Below are 23160 nucleotides of genomic sequence, written 5' to 3'. Positions count from 1 at the left end.
AACTAACTACACAAATTCAGCCTTTTCTGGGGTTTCCTAGGGACCAGTGTCTTTTCAAAGGTCAAGATGATCACAGCTAAGAAATGGGAACCCCAGCTTCAAGGATGCACGGGGGTCACCCCTGGAACGCATCCCCCCTGAGGTCTCTCCGCCTGAGAAAGTCAGGGGCATCCAAGCCCTAAAGACATTCCTCCAGGAAGGGGAAGAAATGGAGACAGAAATCCCTAAACAGACCCCTCAGCAAGAGAGGAGGGAAGGAAGAGAAAGGGAAAGGGGCATCCTGCTAGCGGGTATGGGTGGCAGGCCTCCCCGGGAACTACAACACCAGCATGTGGGGCAAGAGTAGTAAAACAGCCTTGGTTTCCTGGTGCCCTCCCGACATTCTGCCACCTTGCACGAGAGGAATAAATATCACTGCTGTGGGGCTGCCACTGTCTTGACAGAAGAAATACACAGGAGGCAGCTGCACATGTCACCGCAGTGTCACAGGGCACAGAGCAGGTAAGTGTCTGTTTCAGACTCGCCCTCCTGGTCTTCACGATGGCCCGTAGCGGCCACACTCCGGTCCTGGTAAGAAGTTTCAACTGGCCAATCCCCCATTTCCTGTCCATAGGAACAGAATACAGAATCCCTCACATACACAGCACTGCCAAAGTACTTTCTACCAGCCGGAACGGAGGGAGTCTGGACAGACAGACATCTATATCGCATTACTTTTCCGTAATCCACGATGTCTTAGAGCACAGGGGCTTTGGAAGAGCGAAGCCCACACTTTTCTAGGGCACAGTTTCCATCTAGGTGGCATCAAAACTTAGCCGTAGAAAGACTGAAAGGTCCTGGGGCCCCTGCAATCAAGTCAGAAATGACCACCCTCGCGTGCCCTAGCACGGGGGCTCCGCAGACACCCAGATGGCAGCAGCAGAGCTGGCTGTTTTCAGCTCAGACAGGCTCGAAGCTTCTCCTTTACGAGAACGGGCTTGCAGAAGACAAAATCCGGACCTCAAACAGAGGCCTTATAAGGCCTGGGTACTACTTGTTCCTTAAGGGGGGAAGGGAGAGACAAATACTCTGCACAATATAAAGATGAAAGTTCTCTACCTCAAGAAATACTGCCAACATAAAAATGGGGGCCTCAAAGAATTCAAAGCACTGGAACACAGATAAGTAAACAGGCTGCAGTTTTCTCTTCCAACCCTTTGTCGGGGTGTCTTGCAGACTCACGTCAGGACTTAAAACTCTCCTTGGCGGTATCACGGGGGCCAGAACAACCACTAATAGCTGTCTCTGCCACAGTAGCTTGACTGTTCCAGAAACTCTAGCCTGGCTCACATTCCTTGTGATCAGATGGGATAATGGCTAATGCTTCCAATATGGTAACCATTAAAAATTATATATTTAGGCACACCCCTCATATAATTTAGGTCTGTCTTTGAGAAACATGGTGAACAGCTCTCCAAGTTTGAAAAGAAATGATGTTGCTACCTAAGAGAAAATAAAAATGTGGAAATAGTAAAGTGCCCAAGAAAGTACCCATTTAAGAGTGAGTCATCATTATCGCCCAATATTCGGACCCAAAACGCAGAAATATTCACCCCGTATTTTGTCAGCATCCCATCTTCTTTTGATCCAAGGTTTTAGGCTATTAATTATAGTGTCCTCCAAAAGGGAGCAAGAGGGACACAAAAGAGGTTTTCTCCTGGTCACAAAGCGTGCATCGAACTCACGCTCGGGAGAGCAAAATTCCCACTGGACCACCAGGATGAGGGTATCGAACAGAACCATCTGCAAAAAATCCCTAGATATTGGCGGCTTTGCTTGAGCAAGAACTTCAAAATTGAGCCCTTTGTTCAAAAATCATTTCCCAGAGAGATAAGCCATCAGGGTATCTAATGCCCAGGAAGCAGAAACTGGCACTAAGAGTTGTGTCAAAGTAGCTCCCCTGCCCCAGGTCGGATATACAGTGAGCCTATGTGCTCAGTCACCTGGTCATCCAGGCCCTGAGCCTGCCTTCCGGAAACACGCCTGCTAGACACAGCGGAGGGGGCTGGCCCTTCTCGAAATCTAGGCTTCCTAGGGCATGCTGCTCTAGGGAAAACCACACCATCAAAAAGCTGGCCCTGCCGACTGACTGAGACCACTGGAAAATCTGTCTCTTTTTCTCAGCAGAAGGTTTTGCACTCCCTGTATCACCACAACCAGGAAGGGAAAAGGGGGGAACAGGGATGGGGGCGTCACGAGGAGGTAAAGGAATGAAGGAACGAACGGGATCTGCCTGAGCTTTATCGGCACCCTCTTTAAGGTCAAGAGTGGGCTTGCAGAGGCATCGCCTGTGAAATGAACAAACGTCATCATCTCCGGTCCTGAAAAATGAATCCTCTGCCCCCCAAAACAGTTTTGTCCCCAAGTCCTCGTGGCAGCCCTTGACCCCAGGCAGCCCTCCTCACTGTACAGAGCGGGAGGCCACCTTCCTCATCCGACGCTCCTTCAATTCCTGGAGCTGTTCCCTGCGGTACCTTAGCGTTAAGCCTCACTGCTGTCCCCTCCCTGGTGACTCTTCAGAAAAGGCAAGGACAGGCTGGGGATGTTAAAAGACCAGATTTAGAACAGGCCTGAGTCTCAACTCTGCCACTTAGAAATTGTGTGACCCAGGACAGGGCCCTCGGCTTTCTAATCATTTCATCGTTCTTCCCCTGCAAACCAGGAACAACCATAACTGAGACAGTGCACGGAAAGCACCAAGCACAGTGCCCGGCACTCAGCGAGCACTCAAAAGTACCAGCCGTGGGGAAGAACCTGTGGCTGAAAGCCTTATTCCGGGGCTGCAGTTGGCTAACCGTGACAGGAGGAAACGCCCCTGACCAGGTCTTCTCAACGTGGAAGGCTGGGGATGATAGAAAAGGGAGAGCCCCTAACACACAGTTTAGTGCCTATTTACCTACAGCAGCATGCTGTTTTCTGCTGGCGTGTGTGTGTGTGCGTGCACGCGTGTGCACATGTGTTCTCAAGAACAGGAACGTGCATGGAGACCTTCCTGCCCTTCTGGGAATCCCCTCCCCGCCCCGCATACCTGTGGATACGCTCTGAATTCCACCCCCGGCTCCTCTGGTCCTTTTCCCTGCATTCTGATCTCCTCCATCTCTGCAGCTTTTCCCACCCCTACATGGCAATGCCACTCAAGTCCCTGCTTGCAGGTTCACATTTCCACCTGCCCGAGGGAACACATTACCTGGATGTCTACAGAGGTCGTATCTAAAACAGGCAGATGACCTTCAGCCTCATCTTCCTCCTCTGGCCTCTTGCTGAATGGAGTCACCATGTGACATCAACTCAAGCTCCAAACCCACCCTAAAGCACCTCTGCTCCCTCTCGCCTCTCATCTTGTCAGTCCCCACATCTCCTCCCCTATTCGCTCTGTCTCTGCAACAGCTCTGGAAAGAGAGCAAGGGCGGCTTTTGGTTCCACGGGCCCACTACTCCAGGCCTCTACCATCTCTCCGAAAGACCTCTGCAACAGCCCCCAACCCATCACCCGTGGGCCGCCCCCTGTGTCCTTCATGAGCCACTAGAGCAATCTTCTGAAAAGCAAATCTTACCACTACTTTAAAAAAAAAAAAAAGGCAGAGACCACTCCACACTTTGACAGGGTAAAACCCAAAGAACACCACCCACACTAAGGCCTTGGTTGCTCCTGGCCCCAGATCCCGCTCTACCCTCTCTCTCACACCCTAGGCTTGTCTGTTCACATGGGCACTGTTCCCTCTACCTGCATCCCCTGTCCCGATACTCTGTGTGGCAAACTCCTATTCAGCCTTCAAAGCCCAGCTCAAATATCATCTCCTCTGTGAAAACTCCTCTGATTCCCATTAAGACAGACTGCATGGCTCCCATCTCCAATTCATCAGGTCTTTGTTTATCCAACTAGTATATTCCCAGCAGAATACAGTCTGCCTCCACCCACCCACTCCAATTGAGAGCTGGGGGGGGGGCAGGGGGAAGAGGGGGGCTCTGCTTCTCAGCCTTTACTTTGCATAAAGATCACCCAGACACAGCTTCCAGGGCCCCCCTTCCAAAGTTTCTAGGTCAGGAGGCCTGAGGTGGGGTCTGAGATTCTGGATTTCCCACAAGTTCCCGGGGAATGCTGATGCTGCTGGCCCAAGGGCCGCCTTGTGAGAAGTTCAGCTCCAGTGTCTAAGGACAAGCTTGAGACCTGCTGCGGCAGTGATGAACCCTGTCAACCCGGGCGGCCCCTTCTCCTCCCTGAGCCTCAGAGTCCTGGTCTGTAGAATAGGCTACCTCCAGGCTAGGTCAAGGTCACCACGGGGACAAAACCAGAGGCTGCCTGGGAAGGCTTTTGTAAAGTGGGGGGCACACCTAAGAGAAGCCTCCACGCCGGCAGGGGTGCCCTGCCTGCCTACCCCGCCTGTGGGCTGTAGCTTGATACTTTTTTTTTTTTGAATTTCTGAATTTTATTTATTTTTTTATACAGCAGGTCCTTATTAGTCATCAGTTTTACATACATCAGTGTATACATGTCAATCCCAATCTCCCAATTCATCACACCACCACCACCACCACCCCCCCACGGCTTTCCCCCCTTGGTGTCCATACGTTTGTTCTCTACATCTGTGTCTCTATTTCTGCCCTGCAAACCGGTTCATCTGTACCATTTTTCTAGGTTCTACATATATGCGTTAATATACGGTATTTGTTTTTCTCTTCCTGACTTACTTCACTCTGTATGACAGTCTCTAGATCCGTCCACGTCTCTACAAATGACCCAATTTTGTTCCTTTTTATGGCTGAGTAATATATTAACTGATCAGCAGATTACATTTTTCCAATCACATGGGAACCTCAATTTGAATTTGTCTGATTTTAAAAAGGGGTTTTCTTTCAAATGAACAAATCTGCCACATCATATATATGTAAGTTACCAAAGTGGGGATTTCTGGAATGTTCCCAAATGGAACTAAACATCCAAGGATCTTGTGAGAGTCGTCGTCATCAACAGCCATGTACAACACCTGTTTGATTACTTTTGTAAGGGAAGTAGCCTGTGACTTATTAAAATACCATTTACTATTCATCCATCCAACAAATTTGAGATAACTGGTATTTGTATGGGGGGCACGGTAACCCCCAAAGAACTCCCTAGAAAAGAGGATCCCAGCTGGGCTCAGGGATGACTCACCGCAACCCGACAGCAGGCCATGAAAACCCCTGAACGCCAGACCCAGAGGCCACTAGCTTGAGGACCTGCGCTCCAGTGAGTGGGGTGGTTGGCCTGCTTTCCAGAGAGCATGCTCCAAAGCCAGCAGTCTGACTACATTCAGAAGCAAGTTTTCAGGGGCGGTCGCCTTTCCACCTTAGTGTCAACCTGTGGCTCACATGGCCCGGTTACTGACATAAACGGTGCCAACTCCAGTGGATACATTTGCCCTCTAAGTCCCGTAAAGGTCAGATCAATGTCCAAATCCTAGATCAATGCCCAAATCCTAGATCAATGTCCAAATCCTATTGCACATTTTCCCCAGCCCCTCCCTCAGTGAGTACGTTCTTAATACATGAATACTTTTAAAGCGGCCCCAGCGGCAAACGAAAGGGGAAAAAAACGGGAAGTGGGACGAGGAGAGGGAGGTGAAGAGTTACTTCTTGAGGGCAAGGCTGCCTTGGGTTCTGCCACTCAGGACCTTTTGGGGGTATTGTTCAGCAAGTTTACTTAAAGGGCTCGGCCTTTCTACTCTCAGCAGGACCCCAGTTCCAACACCCGTTCGGAGCCTGCAGATGTGTCCCCAGACTGGTCCCCCCTCCAGCAGCATCCCAGCCATTTGCAAATGAAGGGACAGCAGCTGGATACTGGGAAACAGATGGGCCTCCTCATTTGAATGGGTTTGATCTGGCAGCCCGGGCCTCAGCAAGTTCAGGCCCGGCCAGCGCTGAAATCCTGTTCAGGTGAAGGCACAGATTCCTAGCCCGAGGGGTCTTTAGCGAGCAGCTCGATCAGAATGGCCCCTGGGAGATGTCTCCCTGAAGTCAGAGGGGGCGGGGAGCCTCTGGGGTGGGCAGGGCCCATTCCCAGCCGGCTGGGCCCGGCAGGACCCAGCAAGGCAGGACAAGACACAGGGATCACTTTTCTCCCGTGATATGCAGAGAAGAGAAAAAGTCTCCCTAGGGGAATCCTGTGCCTGAGGACTGAAACCACATTCATTCAGGAAATTCCAAATTAAGATAGGCGCCACCGTGGTGGTTAACCTTTCTCCCCAACCCTAAGCCGCCTATTTGCATAGAGGTAAAAACTTCAAGGAAACAAACTCTGAAGAGCCCTTACCTCCTAATAGAGCCCCTTTCAAAACCCTCAGGAGCATTTGCTCTTGGAAAGGCTGTGCAGGCCTCCTAGCATCTTGGCTTCCCAAGACGTGGACAGGGCGTACCAGGTCCTTTCTTAAGCTGAGACTGTCACCCCTCTCCATGGAAAGAGGAGGAGCCTTGTCTGAATCTCTGAGTCCCCAGGTGAGGCCCCCAAGAGGGGACCAGAATCGTGTTCACTAGGTCTCCCTGGCTCCCCGGGGCCGTCTCCCTGCCTCCACGTAGGTCTGGTAAGGAACTGCAGCTCCAGACTGTCAAGGAGCAGGAGGAAATCACCCACTCAAGTGCCGGCTGAGGGCTGCCCGTGACCTCCTCACTCGCCATACCTTTAAGGGTAGGTACCTCTCACCGGACAGCAGAGAGGTCAGGGCGATTCCCAAAGTGGGCACAAAGCAACCTAGCCGGCAGATCTGGCCGGGGCTGACTAGGGCCAAAGCGGTGATCTTGCCAGCAAATCAAGGCGGCACCCACTGCCTTCAAGACCAGCCTCAGAAAGGTGCACGATTGGAAGACCCAGAAAAATCCTTAACGTGGCACGTAGGCTGCCTCCAGCCCCACCTGGCCTGGCCTCCTCGGGGTTCCCCGAATCCCTCTGAGACACACCGTGCTTTTACTTCCAATTACCTTCACCTCAGATTGGAAGTGCCCCCTCGTTTTTTGCAAGTATTTGACAAATGCCGGTCCCAGTTCCCGCCCCCCACTCAACAGGACCTGAGACTTCGCTGCTTGTCATTCTATCCCCACAGAGCCCTGCACACAGTAGGACGCAGTAGGGTCGCAACATAATTGGGGGACAAACTCAAAGAGCCACAGCAATTACGCTGCGATCTGAAAGGTGTGCCCTAGTAATGACCTTGGCCCTGGCAGCTGCGGCTGCACCAGGGCTGAGAGGTTCAGAGAGAACGGGCAGTGCCACCTTCCAGCAAAGCATCCTACAAGCTCTCACCCCCACGGAGCCCCCCTTCTGGATGCCTGCGTCCTCTGCGTCACCGAGCACGTGGCTGGCGCAGAGTGCAACTGACTCAACCAGGCTTGATTCACTTCCACGTCGGGCTGGAACCGCTCAGAGTTCACTTTCTTTTTTTTAAAACCACCAAACTGAACTTTGTTTGCTTTGAAAACGGGCTCTGCTCCCCGGCCTCTTTCTTCCCTCGGGACACCCTTCCTGGCCGAGGCTACAGGAAGTATATAGGTGCTGCTGCCTCTGCCCTTTCGTTCTTGGAATTTTTTTCCCTTTCCCCCACCCCCCCCCTTATATTTATTTATTTTTGCTTTCCTAGCATCTGACATTAGAAGGCTCAGTATCTGTCCATGACCACAGATTGCAGGAGCCCCAGGTATACCGGTCTACAGAGGTAGGCCTTGACCCAATCTCAAACCAGAAATGCTGAAGAAAAGCTTGACACAATGTCCAACTGACAACCAAAACAACCAAAACGCTGAGCAGGTCCCAGGGCAGACCGCCTGCAGCACCTGGGACAAGGAAAACGGGATGGCCTCGTGCTGCTGCCTTGTGGGCAGCCCTTCCTGTCCTGACTCCTGCCGCACGACACCAACCCGGACTCAGCGCGGTCTCCCTCTGGTCTCCTGCGCAGCAGAGAGGGTTAGCTCCTTACCAATAAGCGACATACCGCCAGAGGCCGTTCCAGAAGAATCACAAAGTGGTAGTTATTGGAATGGTTTTATTGCCTATGACTTTTCTTCAAATAGCTTTAGGGGAACAGATGTGGACAGATGAGAAGAAACAGCATCAACCAGCAGTGTCCTTACATGTTTAAGAGTCAAATGACAAATTTACGAATGAGGAGGTCCCCACAGTATTCCACAGAAGACTCACCTGCTCAGGAAAGAGGAGTCCACTGGGAAATCTTTGTTGCACCAATAAATTTACCCCAAGGCCTGGACACACACTCACTAACTATGGGGCCTTGGAGGAATCATTTCGTCTCCAAGAGTCTCAGTCAAGAGTCTCAGCCATAAGATGGGAATGTGAACAGCTGGGGTCAGCTGCATTACTAAGATTAGAGATGGTGGCGGGAGGAGGTATTGGAGGAAGGTGGTTCAGAAGGTACAAAATTCCAGTTAGAAGGGAAATAAGTACCAGGGATATAATGTACAGCGTGATGACTAGAGTTAACACTGCTCTATGGTTGGTATATGTGAATGTCATTAAGAGAGTTAATCCCAAAATATTTTTTTCTTTTTCTTTTTCGTGTCTGTATGAGATGACGGATGATAGCTAAACTCATTGTGGTAATCATTTCACAATATATGTAACTCAAATGGTTATGCCATACATCTTAAACAGTGCTGTCTATTATATCTCAATAAAACTGGGGAAAAGAGATTAGAGATAATATGTCAAGGTACCTAGCACAATGTCCAACACACAGCAGGCACTTAATAGATGGTAATAAGAATTACTGTTACCATCACCTGCATCCTCATCCTCTCAAGGAATGGGCTAATAGAATGCGACCCCATCCACACTGCCCACCCCCACTCACACCCCCAGTACCATGGGTACCATAACAATCTCCTTGAGCTCCCTTCCACGAAGACTGGAAGCCCAGCCACCTGTGCACCTAAGGAAGGCCCAGCAGGCTGCCCGGGGGAAGCCACTACAGGCCAACCTGGCAGAGCCTATCATAACATGCTATGGAGCTCCCCTCACGGGCCAGGACAAAAGCAGAGCGTGTGACACCCCCCTTCCCCACCAACCAATCCCATAAACCTCTCTCCATCCTTCTCTTTTTTTTTTTTTTTTTTTTTGGCCGTGCCGCCTGGCATCCAGGATCTTAGTTCCCCAACCAGGGATCGAACCCGTGCTACCTGCAGTGGAAGCGCAGTGTCCTAACCATTGGACACCAGGGAAGTCCCTCTGCATCCTTCTTCACAGGGCCTCTTGACGATCCTTTGTTTGGAAGCCCCAAGCACAGAGCTCCTTGCCAAGATATATTGCTCCTTAAGAAGCACATATCCTGCCGTTATTACATAGCTGCAACTGACTTTTTTCGACAGGGAAAAAAAATGTCAACCCTGAACCATTTGGACTGCAAGCAGCAAGAGAATCCCACTCCTAAGGTCCAGACCTGTAAACGCCCAAGATAATAAAAAGGGTTGGGGAGGCTCCCTTTCTACTTTAATTAAAGTAGACGCCTCTCATCAGAAGATCTGTCATTGTATATCGTAGGGTAAACATCCCAGAAATATTGGTTTGACATCCTATCTCAGGTTTTTACCTCTACAAGGAAGTGGGGTGGGGCAGGGAGGAAACTAGCACTTACTGAGCACCTACTATCTGCCAGGAACTACTGTAAGGGCTTTACATACACTTGCATTTGATCTTCCTGGTCCCCCTTTCAAGATAGATGTTATCAGACCCATTTTTAGATAAAGAAAGAGAGGCTCAGAGAGGTTATCTAACTTATGCAAGGTCACAGCACCAGTAGATAATGGAAAGATTCAAATCTGCTTTGTCTAGCTCCCAAGGCCAACTTCCTTCTGTCCCCAGAAAGCACATTACATACCATTTTAAATGATTTTATTCATTTCTATGGGGAAAAAAAAAAAAGTCAGATGCAGAATTTAGGCTAATTACATAGAGGATTCCTGGTCTTTTAAAGATCTGAGTGATTTTCTGTTTGAACCCTAGGATGTATAGTTAATTGTGCACCTACCTGGGTCAGCTAAAAAGGCAACAAGTTTTGGTCAAGATCCAGGAGGCTTAGCGGGATGGGAAGGAGGTGCCTTTTTTTTGGGCGGGGGCTAAGGGCGGCCACCACCTGTGCAGCTAGATTGCGGGATCTTAGTTCCCCGACCAGGGACTGAACCCGGGCCCTCGGCAATGAAAGCGCAGAGTCCTAACCACTGGACCGCCATGGAATTCCCAAAGGAAGGAGGTGCCTTGAAGGCAGCCATACTCCTTTGGGGCAAACTCACTGTCTACTCACAATCTGAAGTGTAAGGGTTTTCAAAGAGTTTAAACCCTACTCACCACTGCAAAGATCTTTCTATTCATTTTATAGCACCTCCCCACCTCCTACCCCCTTGCCCCCTGCAACACACAAAGTTGGCCTTTTCGATGTCTTGATATTTTTAAAACATTGCAGCTGGTTATGTATGGCAAAACTTAACATTAAACTGGCCTTTAAAAAGAGGTCACACATAGTAACTCAGAAGGAGTTCTAGTGTTAGAAAATAATCATGACAATATATACAGTTTACTGTATTAATGTCAGAGCTCAGAACTGGGTTCTTTCTTTCAAGTAAAGTGTTGTATATAAGTCATAAAATATATATGTCCCTTGACCTCAATTCTGAATCTGTCAGTATTTTCCTTATAAGCTATTTTTTTGACCTCCCCATAAAACATGTTCACCACGACCCGACATTCTATATACGTGCATTCCATTCAGACACGACTCGGAATTTACCATGCTTTAGTTGGACAGGGGTTAAACCAAAGAGTAGGCCACACCTTAGCTCCCTAACTCAGTACAGTCAAAAAGAAGTTGAAATTTTTAATATTCACATGAAATGGCAGAAGGCCAGAATGGGACGTAACTACTTACGGTATTCCAAAGTGGAATAAATGTCAACAGCTCACACCCAACATCTTAAAACTCCATCATGGTACAAGTTTCCTAAAACCAAAATTACTGAAACTCTAACGCATGCCTATTTTACTTGATTTGCGCTCTTCATGGACAACAGTGGTCTAGCCTGATAATTAAAAATATCCTTTTGCATGATTATATAAATGGTAAAAGCCTGAAGTTATACAAACAGAGGCCAGTGAAAGCCTGCAACCACCATCTACCACTCATGTGGCTACCATTTTGGATTTCCTGTCATGCCCAAAAATGGGGTAGTAACAATCAGAGCACGGGGGAAAAAAAACTTGGGAAAAGTGTGACCTTTGTTAATTTCAAAAGGAAACATCTCCAAGACATGGGGGACCATAATAGTGAAAAGGCCAGCAGCTCGTTCAACCAGACTTCTTTACAGAACTCTGTCTCAGCTCCCTTCCCCACCTCCTCACATTCCCTGATCCAGGAAAGCCAGAGCTGAACCTGGCTGGGTCACTCCAAGTCTATCTGGGTAAGCAGGAGGAAGTGGTCAGTTTGTGCACTCTCGGGCTGCCAGAAAGCCTTAAGGCTTCCCATGAAGATAAACACTGTCCGCTAAATGGAACACGAGTTGTGCATAGCTTTAAAAACTCAAGTTCAAGAGCCTCTAAGCCTCTAAGAAGTCAAAGCTGAATTCTTCGGGGTTTGTTCATCTTGGATATAATGATCAGAAACCCACCTCTTTGGCTTAAGGCCAAACGTTCAGCCCTTACATTAGGTTCACAATTCAGCCACTTATGGCCTTCAGCACTGTCACCATCAATTAAAAGAAATTACTGCTAAGATGGCAAGGCAGAGAGAAGGACGTGGGGTGGGGGTGTGGCATCAGGCATTGCAATGCCAGGGAAGCAGGAAAAGCAGAGCCATCTCTAAATTGCACTTGGATATAGCAGAAGCATAAAAAGGTTGCAAAACCTAAGGCTAAAGTCATCCCTCCAGGAAAACAAAATAATAATAAAGACCATGGGCCTTTTTGCACAGCCTCATAAAACCCACTGGATCAGAATCATTTGTGCGACAGCCTGAAAAACTTCTAAACAATCACTTCTGAATTGCTTACCAAGGCAAGCACCCTGCTAAGAATCAAATCAACACAGCGGAAAGTAGCACACAACCTGTATTTCCTACCGAGCCTAAGATGCCAGCACCCAAAAATCAATTTCCCACATTTTCCTTTAAAGACTAAAATTAGACAGCAATTTTAATGGAAATGTAAAATTAAGCCAGACTCTGATGAAAGAGCGGGGTAGCCTTTTAACAATTACCCTGGATAAGTAAATACCCAAACAAGAGACTGCAAATGGGAGGGCTCCTGGACACATTTTATTGAGAATACAAACATTAAACAAAACTCTTCCTGTTTAAACACTACCCCAGTTATTTCATAACCATGTAATTATTCATTAAGTCTGATATTGGAGACATCTCATATTGGATTGCTCTACTTATTTGAATTCTCACCCTCAACTGAGTGGGAAACACTTGAGAGCAACAAGTCTTCAGTTATGGCCTAGCAAGGACTAGTCACCTAGTAGGTACTCAGTGTTTTAACTGGTTAAAATAAAAAGGCAAACACACACACACACACACACACACACACACACACACACACACTTGGAATTTGGATGAGAGCGAGCCAGTATAGAAAGTATACAAATACCAATTCTCTGGGCTTGCCAAATTTTTGCTCTAGAAGTAATATTAAACACAGCTCTTTGTCTGTGAATTGTGAAATACTTTATATACTAATAAAGAATGTGTACTTCATTGTGTATTTAACTGCATAAGCCTACGTTTGGTTTAATTTACCAAGAATAAGTCCTTGTTCCTAAGCTAACTATCAAGTTACAGTCAACTCTTAAATATTAACACTCATATTGAGGAACAAAGATGCAGATAATACAAAACAGAAGATTATTTTAAATCATTCATTCTTGGTATGCGGATATATTCTTTTTTTCTTTTCTTTTAACTTGCAATTAAATGCGTATGGCTGATATCATGGCATTTACAGTAGGTCTAACAAAGGACTTAAACCATACTGGAAAAATCTGAGGTAGGGAGGTCTCCGTGTGGACCCCCTGCTCGATCTCTCTGCTACTGAACTTTGGACCAACTCAACATCAGTCAGCACCACCTCAGAAGGTTGCCCAAAAATTGATTACAAAAAAAAGAAAAAAAAGGCATACTACTTTCTTCCCAGGTTGTTGCTTTTCAGAATGACACTTTGTGGAGGGTGGGAAAGTAATTAAGGGTTTTGGGTTGGAAAAGCCCTTTTATTTTAGCTCCTACTGGGCTGATGTAAACAAAGATGTCGTTAATGTCAACAATGACTTAATTAACCAGAGTAGGTGACAATGTCAGGAAGAACTTGAAAGTAAGAGTCGCCTCCACCCCAGGGTAATCAAGCTTGACTATACTTTAAATAATTAGAATCTTAATCAACAGAACAGTACTTGGCATTGAGGACTGGCCCCTTTGAGTCAACTGGGTTTTAACCCTTCGCAGCTGGTCACCTACAAAAAGGAATGACCAGTTGAAAATATTCATTTTTAGTCTGGAATATTAACAACTAAAATCTTCTAGGGATTATTTTCTTAAGTCAGTTGAGTAGACCCAAACCTACTGCTACCACTTCAGAATGTGTCCAGAGACAAATGATATATAACAGATGATGGGATATATGATATGATGATACATGGTAGATGAGATGATGTGATACATGATATGATGATGGATGGGATAGGGTGATGATAGATGACACGATACCGTACAAAGCTGGGACAATTGGAAAAGGACCCTCTAGCATTAGGGCTCAGGCTCCTTCCTGGAACTTAAGTCACCTTTTTCTCTGGACAAATTTTCCTCTGGTCCAGCCCAATACACATTATCTAAACTGAGCTTCCCAATTAGCAAACCAAAAATAAGATAAGGCCTTGTGCACGAGAAGGTCAAGGTTGAACTTATTTTAACCAAAGCTACAGTTAAAGTCACCATGGAGGACAGACAGGGACTGATGCACACACATGGATGGGGGACTCTCTGTCTGTCTCCCTCCAATTCGCTGGTACCACGGCCTAAACTGGAGCTGCCCTACTTAGTCTGCTTCCAGTTGCTAAAATCTCCTCTTCCTCATCTGTATTTAGATTACCTTCCTAACAACCTCTGACACCAAAGCAAAACTCCGGCATTGGAAGAGCTCATCTTAGGGCTCAAATCAGTTGAAAGGGGAAGTACAGACCCTACAGAAAGCAAACACAGCTGCCTGGAAACACGAAGGGCCTCCTCCATTAGAGAGCAACTTTCTTCTCAACTGTCTCCAAAAGCCTAGATGTTTTCTGACACTGTGGCAACTGACACAGCCAGCCCACGGGACTGGGAAGATGCATGTGCCCAGCTCACTGGGAACAATTATGACAACACGTCCCAGGTGCTCATTAGACGCCAGGCCCTGTGCTAACTGCACTTTACGGCCAGGCCCACCTAAATCTCCCAGCAAGCTTTCGAGGCAGGTCATCAGAAGACTTCTGAGGATATAAATATTCATTGAGCACGAATGAAGAGACCCTGAAGACTGTCTTATCCAACCCTCAGATGACAGAAAGGGAAGGAAACTGAGGTCCAGGGGTTTGTGTGCTTTTCCAAAGTCACCTCTTGGCAGGGTTTCGCCGCTTCCACTAAATCTTTTTTTTTTTTTAACCTCTCACAACTCTGGAAGCAAACCTCATAGGAGCTATGAACCCCGAAATATGCACAGAAGGACATCTGCAAAACATGACCTACCATTTCAGGGAATTCAGGCACCTCCCCTCAACCCGCAAGTGCATCCACAGATGCCAAGTTGGGAAGACCTGCTTCCAACAATACTCACATTGTTGGATGCACATTTTTAACAGAGAACCACCGTGGGGACTTCATCCCTGTCCACTGCTGTTCCCCCTCTCTGCCTCACCTCTTTCTTCCGGTATGTGCACACATATTTTCAACTCTCTTCAATAATTAAATATGATAAAAAGAAGTCCTCCAGGACCATTTTACACTTTATGTTGAAATAAACTCCCAATAATGCTGCCCTGAAAGTCTAAATGAAAAATGACATTTTCTTCCTAACCTGGGCCATTCCTGGGAAATCCCAGCTCAGCTGCCTCGGTGTGGGCTGAGCCACGCACTCGGGGGAAAACTGGCAATTAGAGAAACATCCATTTTAATTATTAGCAAAATTAAAGAAGTACAGGCATGACTTTCAGAAACCAGGACCCTTTTCCCTCAAGTTAAGCCCTTCAAAAATGCATCACCACTGCACATTACAGCCACGCTTATGTCACAAGGAGGCAGTCACAGACACAAGCTCCTACTAGATTCCCTTCCCGGAGATCTGGAAGCCTCGGCGATGTCACCGCACCTGTTCATTATAAAGCCTCCGTCCGTACCTCTGTGTAAGAAAAAGGGCGCAAGCCTCATCTCACGACTGCTGGACCGCTTCCGGGAAGAAGTCCCTCCGTCTTAGAAAAAGATATGCCTTTATGCTTCCTGACTCAGGGTCTCAGCGGGAGCGCCCCTCGGATGGGGACACAGCCCTCCCTCCCGCGTGGTCCTGGACGGGCTTGCGGTCCTCTTCTGTGCTGGGTGCCTTTCCAGAACAGCTGAGCTGACCCCAGCCCACTCAGGCCCCCGAGCTCAGCAGGCACCAGGTGGGCTCTCAGCAAACAGGTTCATTAAGTGGCGATGAGTGCTAGGATCTGCCGTTTTATTCTCAGATTACCACTTGAAAAATAGCTCAGCTACCAATATTCCCTACTGATGACAGATTTCAGTGCTGCACCAAGTCAAGGCTTGGCTACCGACGTCTCAGAAGGACCTGGGGAAGAGGTTCCAAATCTGCCCGGCGGGATAATTCAGCCCTGTTTGGTGCTCACAACTGGCCTCATGCCTTTCTGTACTTTCCAAAATGCATAATGTGTTGCCTTCATGTAATTTCCAAAGCTGAAACACCAATGCACACCCTGTTAGATCTGGAAGTTCTCAGAGATTCAGGAAAGGCCCAGGTACACTTCAAATTGACCTAAAATAGAATCTGCCGCTTTGTGATGTACTGCTTAAGTACTATGAATTACAATGGCTCAAAAGAATGTAATGTGTCAAGCATCTCTGTGCTGAACTTCAGAGGCTGCTTTTTCTCCTTAGACAATGAAAATAAAATGTCAGCATTTCAGATGTTGGCAATTTCCCTTAGTGACTCCTTTTGTCAGAAAACAGCAATTCTTTACATTGTGAACAAGACTCTCTCCGGTAAGCATGCTCCTGCAGGAAGCCCTAGATGGCATTCAGCTGCAAGCTCCCCTTCCACGGCTCTCCTGAGCACTGGATACACTGCCCGCCGTCTCCCTCACCCAGCTCAGAGAAACTCACATGCCAAGAAACCACCAAACTACACCACTCTGCCTGCAGTGTGACAGCTGGGAACCTTCTCTCGTAATCTTTGGCTTGCGGGGAGCAGACAGCCCACTCTCCCTTGCTCTTGGAAGACTCATTTACAACGCAAGGGGTAGCTGATTCTCAAACAGGCCTTGACCTAAGTGCCACTTCCCCGGACAAATCCCAAAACAAACTTGGTACCCTGAAAGTGAAATTAAACAACTTACCTTCCGGCTCCACCGTGGTATCCTCAACTAAATTGAAGGAGGGCCGGGCCAGGGACAAGGTTGCCATGGTGACCACAACCAGGCCGACGAAGCGCCCCCAGCTGACCATGGTTACGGTGCCAATCCCCCGTCCTCTTCCATATCTCCATGTGGACGTTAATCCCATCTGCACACTTCCTCTATGAGCATGGGCTGCCCGCAGCAATGCCTTCAGCCGGCGGTGGGCTCGGGAACCAAGGTGCTGTGACAGCCTCTGCTGGCCCTGCAGCCACTTCTGCTGCTGCTGTAGCCCCTAGAGGAGAGAGAGTCGGCAAGTCAGTGAAATCTCCCCCAACGCCAATTCATTTCAACCCAGTTCCTTTTCATTATCTGCAAATGCCTTCCTTCCGCACGTGAGTCCCAGGGGTTTCCACCAGACCGGTCCACAAAAGGTGTTAGGCTGATCGTTTAGAAAGCCTACTTTTAAGAAACAGAGATAAAAAAAAGAGTAGCTACAGGACACAGATACGTGCGGCCACTTCAGTTAGGCAAAGTGTACTCTCTTCTCCTACCCACTGTCACCTCTACCGCCCTCAAAAAGCAGAAGCAACGTGACCTTGGTTTCAAGGGCAACTACAAAAGCAAGTTAATGATGCTCGGGCTGGCATACCCAGCCTCTCATTAACTTCTCTCAGGCCAACTGGGCTTCAGAGGCATCTGCTTCTGGGGGCTAGAGCGAAGTGGTTTGCTCCACCCTCACTGGAGCCCTCAGGAAGAAGGGAGACCAGCGAAGTAAAAAGAACCCCAGGAAGGCGACCAAAAATTCCCACCCGTTTACACTTGTCGAGATTCATTTTCAAACGCAGAAATGTATTTCAATCTTTCGCCAAGCAGCCACTTACAAAGAATGAACGGAACTGCAATACATTCAAAGCAGCTGATCCAAAAAGAGATTCGAAGGCTGAATCCCGTTCCACTATGACTAATGGCAACCCAGGCCTAGAGAATGTCTTCAGACAGAGTGGGTTAGGAAATGGAGCAAATGCAAATTCTGATGAATATCACAGGCATTTATTAATGATGCTGCTTCTGATGATATGTAAATTATTATCAAGGTATGTGATTGGGCCAATAACTTTCAGTATGCTAACGTACTGGCTAAAATTTCAGAGCAGAAGTTACAAGGCGGGGCCCAACCTGCTATTCTGTTCACTCATTTGATCCAAAGGCAAAGAAAATTTTCCACGCTTAAGGTATTCCAAATAACTTTAAATTTGTTCGGTATCAATTACTAAGTATAGAACCCAAATGCACAAACTTTAGAGAATTTGATCGACACAGTCAGAGATTCTGTGAACTATATATGAACGAACCACATTTTATAGGATTGAGGGTTGGGGTGAGAACTTTCTGAACCCCACGCTTTTTGCATGACTTGATATTTTGAATTATGACATACGATTTCAATACTGCTGGAGCCTCCCCAAAGCTACGTCAGGAAAAACTTTTAGCCTTAACTAAGGATTAAAGTGGGTGAAGGAAAAGAGGATGCTGCACCACTTGCAGAGGAGGAATAAAGAAAATCTCTGCTTCAAAGAAAGCACATGTGAAATGGTGTGATTCACAGCACGAGCAAGAAAAGCATGTGCGCCCACCCTGTTTTCAGACGGCTTGAAGGATTTTTTGGCCAACTTTTTCTTTCCTCTTCAAGTTAAGAGCCTCAAAAGATAATTCCATATCTATTTCTACATACACGTGGGAGGAAAACACACAAACATTCTCACTGATTTACTAAGCATTTCCAGAATGCATGGGAATTTTCTGCCTCACAGGAACAATCTTAAATCCTAGCAGGAGAGTGGGCCCCAGACTGCTTCCCCAGCCCCCTTGCCCACCTGTCCCAGCCTAGAGGAGCTTCCTTTGCTCTAGGCAGGGCAAGGTGAACAGTGAGTGACCTCAGCTGAATCCCAGACCATTCATTCATCCCATCAGCTCGCACCAGAAGCTGACTTTTAGCCATTTCCAGGTCCAGGTCCAGGCCCCGCGGCCACCCCCTTCCCAAATCTCTGGAAGGTGGAGGCCTAGGGCGGCAGGTCTGCACAACTCCTCACCAGACTGGACAAAAGTACGGAGGGACCTCCTAGGCAGGATAATGAGGTCCCCAGGCTCGGTGTTGGGAACACAGGCCCAGCATGCCGCTGGCGGCCACAATCCCAGCTTCCTGCCTTCAATACCATAATCCCTCCTGGAGTCTGAGCCTCAGTGAAAGCCCCAGCGTGTTTATTTTTCCCCTTGAAAGGGAACTCTCTTCTCCGCCTGGGCGCGGGAGGAGTTGTCACCCTCCCAGTGATGGATGGCTCTTCATGGCCACCCGTCCCCCTGGTCCATTTTCACCTCGGCACAAGCCTGCCCCCAAAGACAGGCAAAGTGACAAGCGAGAGGGCTTGGCTGGGGAGTGGTCCTTATGCCAGATCGATGCTGAGCTCCTCGGTTTACCAGAACATTCCCAAACCCCCACCCAACCCTCCAAGAAGACAGCCCATACAGCGCCCGCCTTACCTGAGTTTCTACCCCTAAGAGGTTGTCTGTCTGCCTGCCCGCCTATGACCAGCACTTCGGTGTTCTGTTCCCAGTATATTTCACAACAGTCAAGAGAGCCAGGCAAGGTGGGGGGCACCCAGGTCCCCCAGGGGGCAGATCCACGTCCTGGCTCAGAGCCTCCCTAACTCCCCTTCTCCCCACAGCTAACAGGGCAGGGGCCTCTCGAGGGGTCAAATGCGGTGAGTGTGGGGATTCCTCAACATACTGAAATCTCAAAAAATACAAAATACAGGCTGACCTGGGACCACCTTCTCTTCCCTGTTAACACTGGCAAGCCAATGAGGACTTGCCGCCGCTTCGGGAGAACCGAACACCACCAACCCGGCTTCATTGTGGCACTTCTTTCATTTGTTTGCTTGGAATATCTGATTTTCTCCCCCTTCTCGGGGCGCTAAAGAGCTCAGAGAAATCTGCATTTTAATTGACATTCCACGGAGAGAGAGAGAGAGGGGGGCTCCCGATTGCTTTTCTATTCAAACTAAACAGGCTTTTCAGATGAAAATGAGTCGAGGCCAGTGGAAGATTTACAGGGATTTGGGACCAAGGGGACAATGGGGTTTTAAATGTTGATAGCGTTTCACACCAAACACATAATGGGTGAAAGCAGGTTTGCCTTTAAGGGTAGGTTTTATTGAATTGGGCGAGAGGAAGGAAGGTCGCGAGAAAAGTCTGCAAGGGAGCGGACGGCGAGGGGAGCGGCGGAGACTCATCGCCCCCAGGCCGGACCTCTGCGCCTGGCCCTCCGGCCGCGACGGTCGGAGCCAGCTCCTGGCCCGGCCCCCGGCTGATTCCCCGGCGCGGTCCGGCCGCCGAAAGAATGAGCGCGCAAGTTAGAACTCGCCTGCGCTTTCGACATCTCCGAGCTGCTGCCGGCGGAGCAGGCAGCGAACTAGAAAAAGTCGGTCCAGTTCGCCCCCTAGCCCCAGGAGCGCCGGGCTCCCTCCAGCGCCGACGGCGGCTGCGGGCCAGGGGCGCCCGGCACTGCAATCGGGGAACCGGAGCAGCCCCCTCCCCAAATGTGCCACCCCCGAGCATCTCCTACCCTACAGAGGTGTCGCCGGCCCCACCCCAGCGGCTCCCTCCCGGGGAAGGGCACCCCCGTCGGGGCCTGGATGGGACGGGACGGGTGCTCCCCGGGCCCCGGAACGAGGCACCCCGCAGATGCCCCTCCGAGCTCCGGACCTGCGCGGCTGTGCCACCAGCGAGGCAGCCCCGCCGCTCGCCCGCAAGCTCTGGGGTCGGAGGATCTCGCCGGGCTGGCGGGAGTGCGCCGGCCGGAGTTTGACAGGGGGGCGGGTGTGAGCGCCAGAGGCAGATGTCAGCATCTGGATGGGGGTGATAGAGGCAGAACTTCCCTCACGCCAGCCGTCAGCACGCACCCAGCTCCCCCATCACCTATGCAGCCAAAGAGGGAAGACAGGGAGCAGCCTCCACAGCGCCAGCCCTCCGCTCGGCGGACCGTGCACCCGGCGGCCCGGGCTTTCACGGCGCCCACTCTCCCGTCCCGCGAGGCTCCCCGAGGGGCCCACCACGGCGGTTACCTTGAATGGCAACGATCCCCGGCGATCGGCTCTGTCCCCGCGTCCGGCGTGGGTCGGGACGGAGCAAACGACGAGCTCCCCCAAAAAAGTGGTCCTTGGGTCCTCGCCGGCGCCAAGGCTCCGAGGCTTCACGCGCACCCCAGGCTGCGGAGGCGCGCGGGCATGACGCCCGCAGGCTGCGCTTGGATTTGGGGAGCGAGAGGAAGAAAGGACTCAGGCTTGGCGTTTCCTCCAGCAAACTTTGCTCGCAACTTGCGAACGCTCGGAGCGCGCAGGAAAGCCGCGGCCTCGGGGCGCCCGGGGCTCGCGGCCGGGCCCAGCCAGCATGGAAAGGAGTCGCCGCGCGGGGCCAGCTACGCCGCGCGCAGACCCCGCGGCGCCCGAGCTTTGTGGCGGCCGCGCTCGCTCGCTCGCTCGCCCGCCCGCTCCGCACCCGCCGCCCGCCCGCTCGGCTCTCCGCGGCGCTCTCCACTGCCGCCGCCGCCGCCGCCGCCCGCGCCGCTGCCGCCGCCGCCGCCGCCCCCTCCCGGCGGGTCACGCCCCCGCTGAAACCCGAGCCGTTTCCTGGACGGCGGCGCCCGCTCTGCCAATCAGCGCCGCGCGCCCCGACCGCCCCTGCTCCGCGCGGCTCCCGACGCCTGCGAGCGGCCCCAAGACCCCGGCCGGGAAGGCGAGGGGCCCGGCCAGCACCGGGACGGAGAGAGGCAGCAGCATCCTCGGTGAATAAGGCCGGGTCCCGCGCCCCCGCCCCCGCCCCCTTCCTTCGGGAGTTGGCCTGACCGACGGTTTGCCGGGCGGTTGCGTTACGTTGTCTTATTTCAAGTCAAAACAAATGACAGAATGCCTGCTCTACCCCACGAAAGAGACTTTAAAATGCGTCTGCGTGGTATTGGGGGGAGAAATGTAATGCAACTGAAACTTCGAGAGGAGAGGAAGCAACTTGGGAATGGTTGCTGGACGCTACGCTGCTCTGTCCTTCAAAACGAGAGCAGTGAGAAAAGAAACGAATATTTATGGAGGCCCTGCTATGGGTGGGACACACGGAATAGAGTCTTCTTTCTAATCGACACAGCCACCCTGCAGAGTAATAGTCCCAGTTTCTGGTAAGGAAACTGAGGCTGGGAGAGGTTATTTGTCCAGGGTTAAACAGCTGGTTACTGGCAGCAGCTGAGCCTGACTTTGAATCTGGATCTCTTAGAAAAAGTTCAAAACTGGAGGAAAAAAAAAGTGTTGTTTGGTAATATATATTTGGATCAATAAATTCGGAGGGTTCTAAAGACTCAACTCTGCTGTAAATAGCTGTATGACCTCGAGCAAATCAATTCCTCTCCCTGAATCTTCAGATTCTTCAACTAAATGCCAAGCTGTAACTGGTTAAAGTTCATATCTTCCATTATTTACCTTTTCCACTAGGCTGTATCTACCGGATAATTTATTCTTTAATATACTTTCTCTCCTTCCTCACTCATCCAGCTCCTAAGCAGTGGTGCCTTAAGTCCAAGACAATATAGATAAAAACCTTAATTCTTTTTCCTTAGAAAAGATCATTAAACCCAGAAGTGCTTTTGAGTCCTGAAGATGGATGGAGCAGTATTACCAGAGTGACCTGGGAAATCGACTTTTCCTGAATTTAGAAATGCAGTTGCTCATGGGTCATTGACACTGGACACTTCATAACATTTACGGAAATATTTTTTCAAGGTGCCACATCATTAGAAAATCATTTTTCTTCACAGTACATCTCAGAGAACTTTGATGTAAAATTCCCTAAAAGCCAGGAGTAACAGATCCATTGAAATGCTTCAGGCAAATGGCTATGAAATTCTATTTTGGAAGTGTGACAGCAAAAGTAATAGTCTGACTCTCAAGCAAAACAATCAGTTCATGTATATGATTGGGGGACGGCTATGCGTTTTGGTCAAGTCTTCAAACCCGGATCAGTCCCAGAACCTTTTAATTCATGGACACCTCAGCCAGGTGACCCTCAGCCATCCACCACACCTGAGTTGTTGTGACCACATCAGTACCTTTTCAACATCTCAGACCAGGGGTCACGGAGAGAGACGTGGCTGAGCGTCTGCCTGCTCAGAGGCTGGCACTTACATCTTTATATTCCCCGCCAATGGGGAACTCAAGTGTCTCAGGACAGATTCCTTTCCCATCCTGCAAGGAATCCATCAGCCATTGAAAATGCTGTTAACACATTCTCACATAAATTAGTGGTGCAGGAAGCTGCCGTCCCTATCCCCCATTCATCAATGGCTCTATGTACGTCAAATAAAAAGGAAGCCTTCCGCTGAAAATGACAAATAAGAACACCTACTTCAACGTCCAGATGCAGTTTGCAGAATTTATTCTTTATAGGGATGAAAAGACACCAATCCATCAAAAGCCCCTTATT

At 49.5% G+C, this 23160-nt stretch overlaps 1 protein-coding gene across 13 annotated transcripts in view; it reads right to left on the bottom strand.

Moving 5' to 3' along the window:
• The window catches only part of FGFR2 (fibroblast growth factor receptor 2), a 102872-nt gene extending 81902 nt beyond the window's left edge, over window positions 1-20970 (bottom strand). For 6 of the 13 annotated variants that reach the window (XM_007173205.2, XM_028164229.2, XM_057531188.1 and 3 more), the window contains exons 1-2: window positions 20760-20970; window positions 16639-16930 (exon numbers count right to left, since the gene is read on the bottom strand). In XM_007173205.2, the coding sequence (XP_007173267.1) occupies window positions 16639-16804 (166 nt within the window). In that variant the 5' untranslated portion in view covers window positions 16805-16930; window positions 20760-20970. Of the gene's footprint in view, window positions 1-16638; window positions 16931-19176; window positions 19200-20759 lie in introns of those variants that run through there. The other 7 variants (XM_057531182.1, XM_028164234.2, XM_057531185.1 and 4 more) reach the window with 2 other exon arrangements.
• Between the last annotated feature and the right edge of the window lie 2190 nt (window positions 20971-23160).

Source organism: Balaenoptera acutorostrata, chromosome 16 (assembly GCF_949987535.1).
Source record: "Balaenoptera acutorostrata chromosome 16, mBalAcu1.1, whole genome shotgun sequence".
Classification (NCBI taxonomy): domain Eukaryota; kingdom Metazoa; phylum Chordata; class Mammalia; order Artiodactyla; family Balaenopteridae; genus Balaenoptera; species Balaenoptera acutorostrata.
The sequence above is the reverse complement of the archived record's forward strand: the minus strand, read 5'-3'. Positions and strand labels throughout refer to the sequence as shown.